The sequence below is a fragment of the Physella acuta genome, unplaced genomic scaffold (assembly GCF_028476545.2).
Source record: "Physella acuta isolate Inbredline_101_S28 unplaced genomic scaffold, ASM2847654v3 ptg001441l, whole genome shotgun sequence".
NCBI classification, from domain to species: domain Eukaryota; kingdom Metazoa; phylum Mollusca; class Gastropoda; family Physidae; genus Physella; species Physella acuta.
Window position 1 is genome coordinate 749,815 of NW_026732956.1, and position 1,724 is coordinate 751,538.

The window sequence follows — 1,724 nt, forward strand, 5'->3', positions numbered from 1 at the left end:
TCTTGTCTCACAAAGAGAGCCCTGTAGTCTAAAGTTTTTCTTGTCTCACAAAGAGAGCCCTGTAGTCTTAAGTTTTTCTTGTCTCACAAAGAGAGCCCTGTAGGTGAGCCTAAAGTTTCTCTTGTCTCACAAAAAGAGCCCTGTAGGTGAGCCTAAAGTTTTTCTTGTCTCACAAAGAGAGCCCTGTAGTCTAAAGTTTTTCTTGTCTCACAAAAAGAGCCCTGTAGGTGAGCCTAAAGTTTTTCTTGTCTCACAAAGAGAGCCCTGTAGGTGAGCCTAAAGTTTCTCTTGTCTCACAAAAAGAGCCCTGTAGGTGAGCCTAAAGTTTTTCTTGTCTCACAAAGAGAGCCCTGTAGGTGAGCCTAAAGTTTTTGTTCATCACGACGTAGATGATAAAGTTACAGGAGCTGTTGATACACAAGACGATGTTGATCACCTGGTACAGGATCGTTCCCAAGTTGGACGGGGCGTCAGTGGTCATGGTGTAGTAAAAATACTGGGGTACGTATGTGGGTAGGGACAGGATGGCGCAGGTACACGTGTACAGTGTACACACAGCCAGCAACATCTTGGTTGTACGGTTGGACGACGCCTCGTTGGAACTCGAGTTTGTCATGTGTGTCCGTTTGATGGACGCCAATTTTATTTGAATGCCGATGCCCAAACAGCCGATAAAAGTAAGCAGCGGTGGTATCTTCATCATCAGCAGTGACCAAGTCTCCTCAAGGATGAAGACGGCCTTGACATTGCTGTAGTGGTAAGCCGACCGCTGTATGACACCAACCGTCATGTTCAGTTCCAGACTAAACCGGTAGTCAAACTCGGAATAGAAACTGGTGTGGATAAAGAAACCATACCAAAACACCACCAGACAGACCACAACTGCCCAGGTACGTCGAGGCGTTACCACCTGGCGGAAGTATAAAGGTAAAAAAACAGCCATGAGTCTCTCAAACGTGATGAGCACAGGTATACAGAGAGAGACACCAGCAGAGGCGTAGTCCATGATGTGGAAGATCTGGTAGAGGACAAACAAGATGAAGGACACCTCCTGGCTGTAGGTAAACACGTCTAGACTAGAGCCGATCTCGTAGAGAAGTTTGGGCACGCTGTTGAAGCCAATGAGGAACGTAACATCGCTGACCGCCAAGGAGACCAAGGCGATGTTGGAACATTTCCTAAAGCCGTGTTTCCACAACACCAGGACGGTGAAAATGTTGCCGATGATTCCAAAGATGGAGATGGTGGGCGTGACGCCGTACATCAAAACTCGCATGACGAGCTCGGTCGTCTCATCACTGACCAGCTGGACTGTTGTCTGGACATCGTCTTCAGCACCAGCCGTGTTGCTGTAGTTCTTCTGGTATACACCCCCTAGGTCGTACATTGTTACAGTTTTTAGCACGGACTTAGTTACAAACCAACTCGTACGTTGTTAGGTTTGTGCAATCTTAACCTGCAATACAAAAAGAATAATTTCGCAACACTGTATATATACTTTGATTTAGAAAACGACTTAACACCGTTTTAACAATTACCATTTTATCCCACACTGAGCAGCTAAACATTTTGATTATTATAATCAAAGCGATTAGGAACAGGTTTACAAAAATTATATTCCATATTTTTTTGTGTGCTAAACTAGACAATTCTTTCATTTCAATCGACAATAATTTGATAAGTTTTAAAAATGTAACACAATTTCTGTGCAATTCATCTGATTA

At 44.1% G+C, this 1,724-nt stretch overlaps 1 protein-coding gene across 1 annotated transcript; it reads right to left on the reverse strand.

Moving 5' to 3' along the window:
* Positions 1-319: 319 nt before the first annotated feature.
* Positions 320-1,387, reverse strand: LOC131927802 (putative G-protein coupled receptor frpr-1). Its single transcript, XM_059283630.1, has one exon. It carries the CDS (start codon positions 1,385-1,387, stop codon positions 320-322), a length of 1,068 nt encoding a protein of 355 aa, XP_059139613.1.
* Positions 1,388-1,724: the final 337 nt, after the last annotated feature.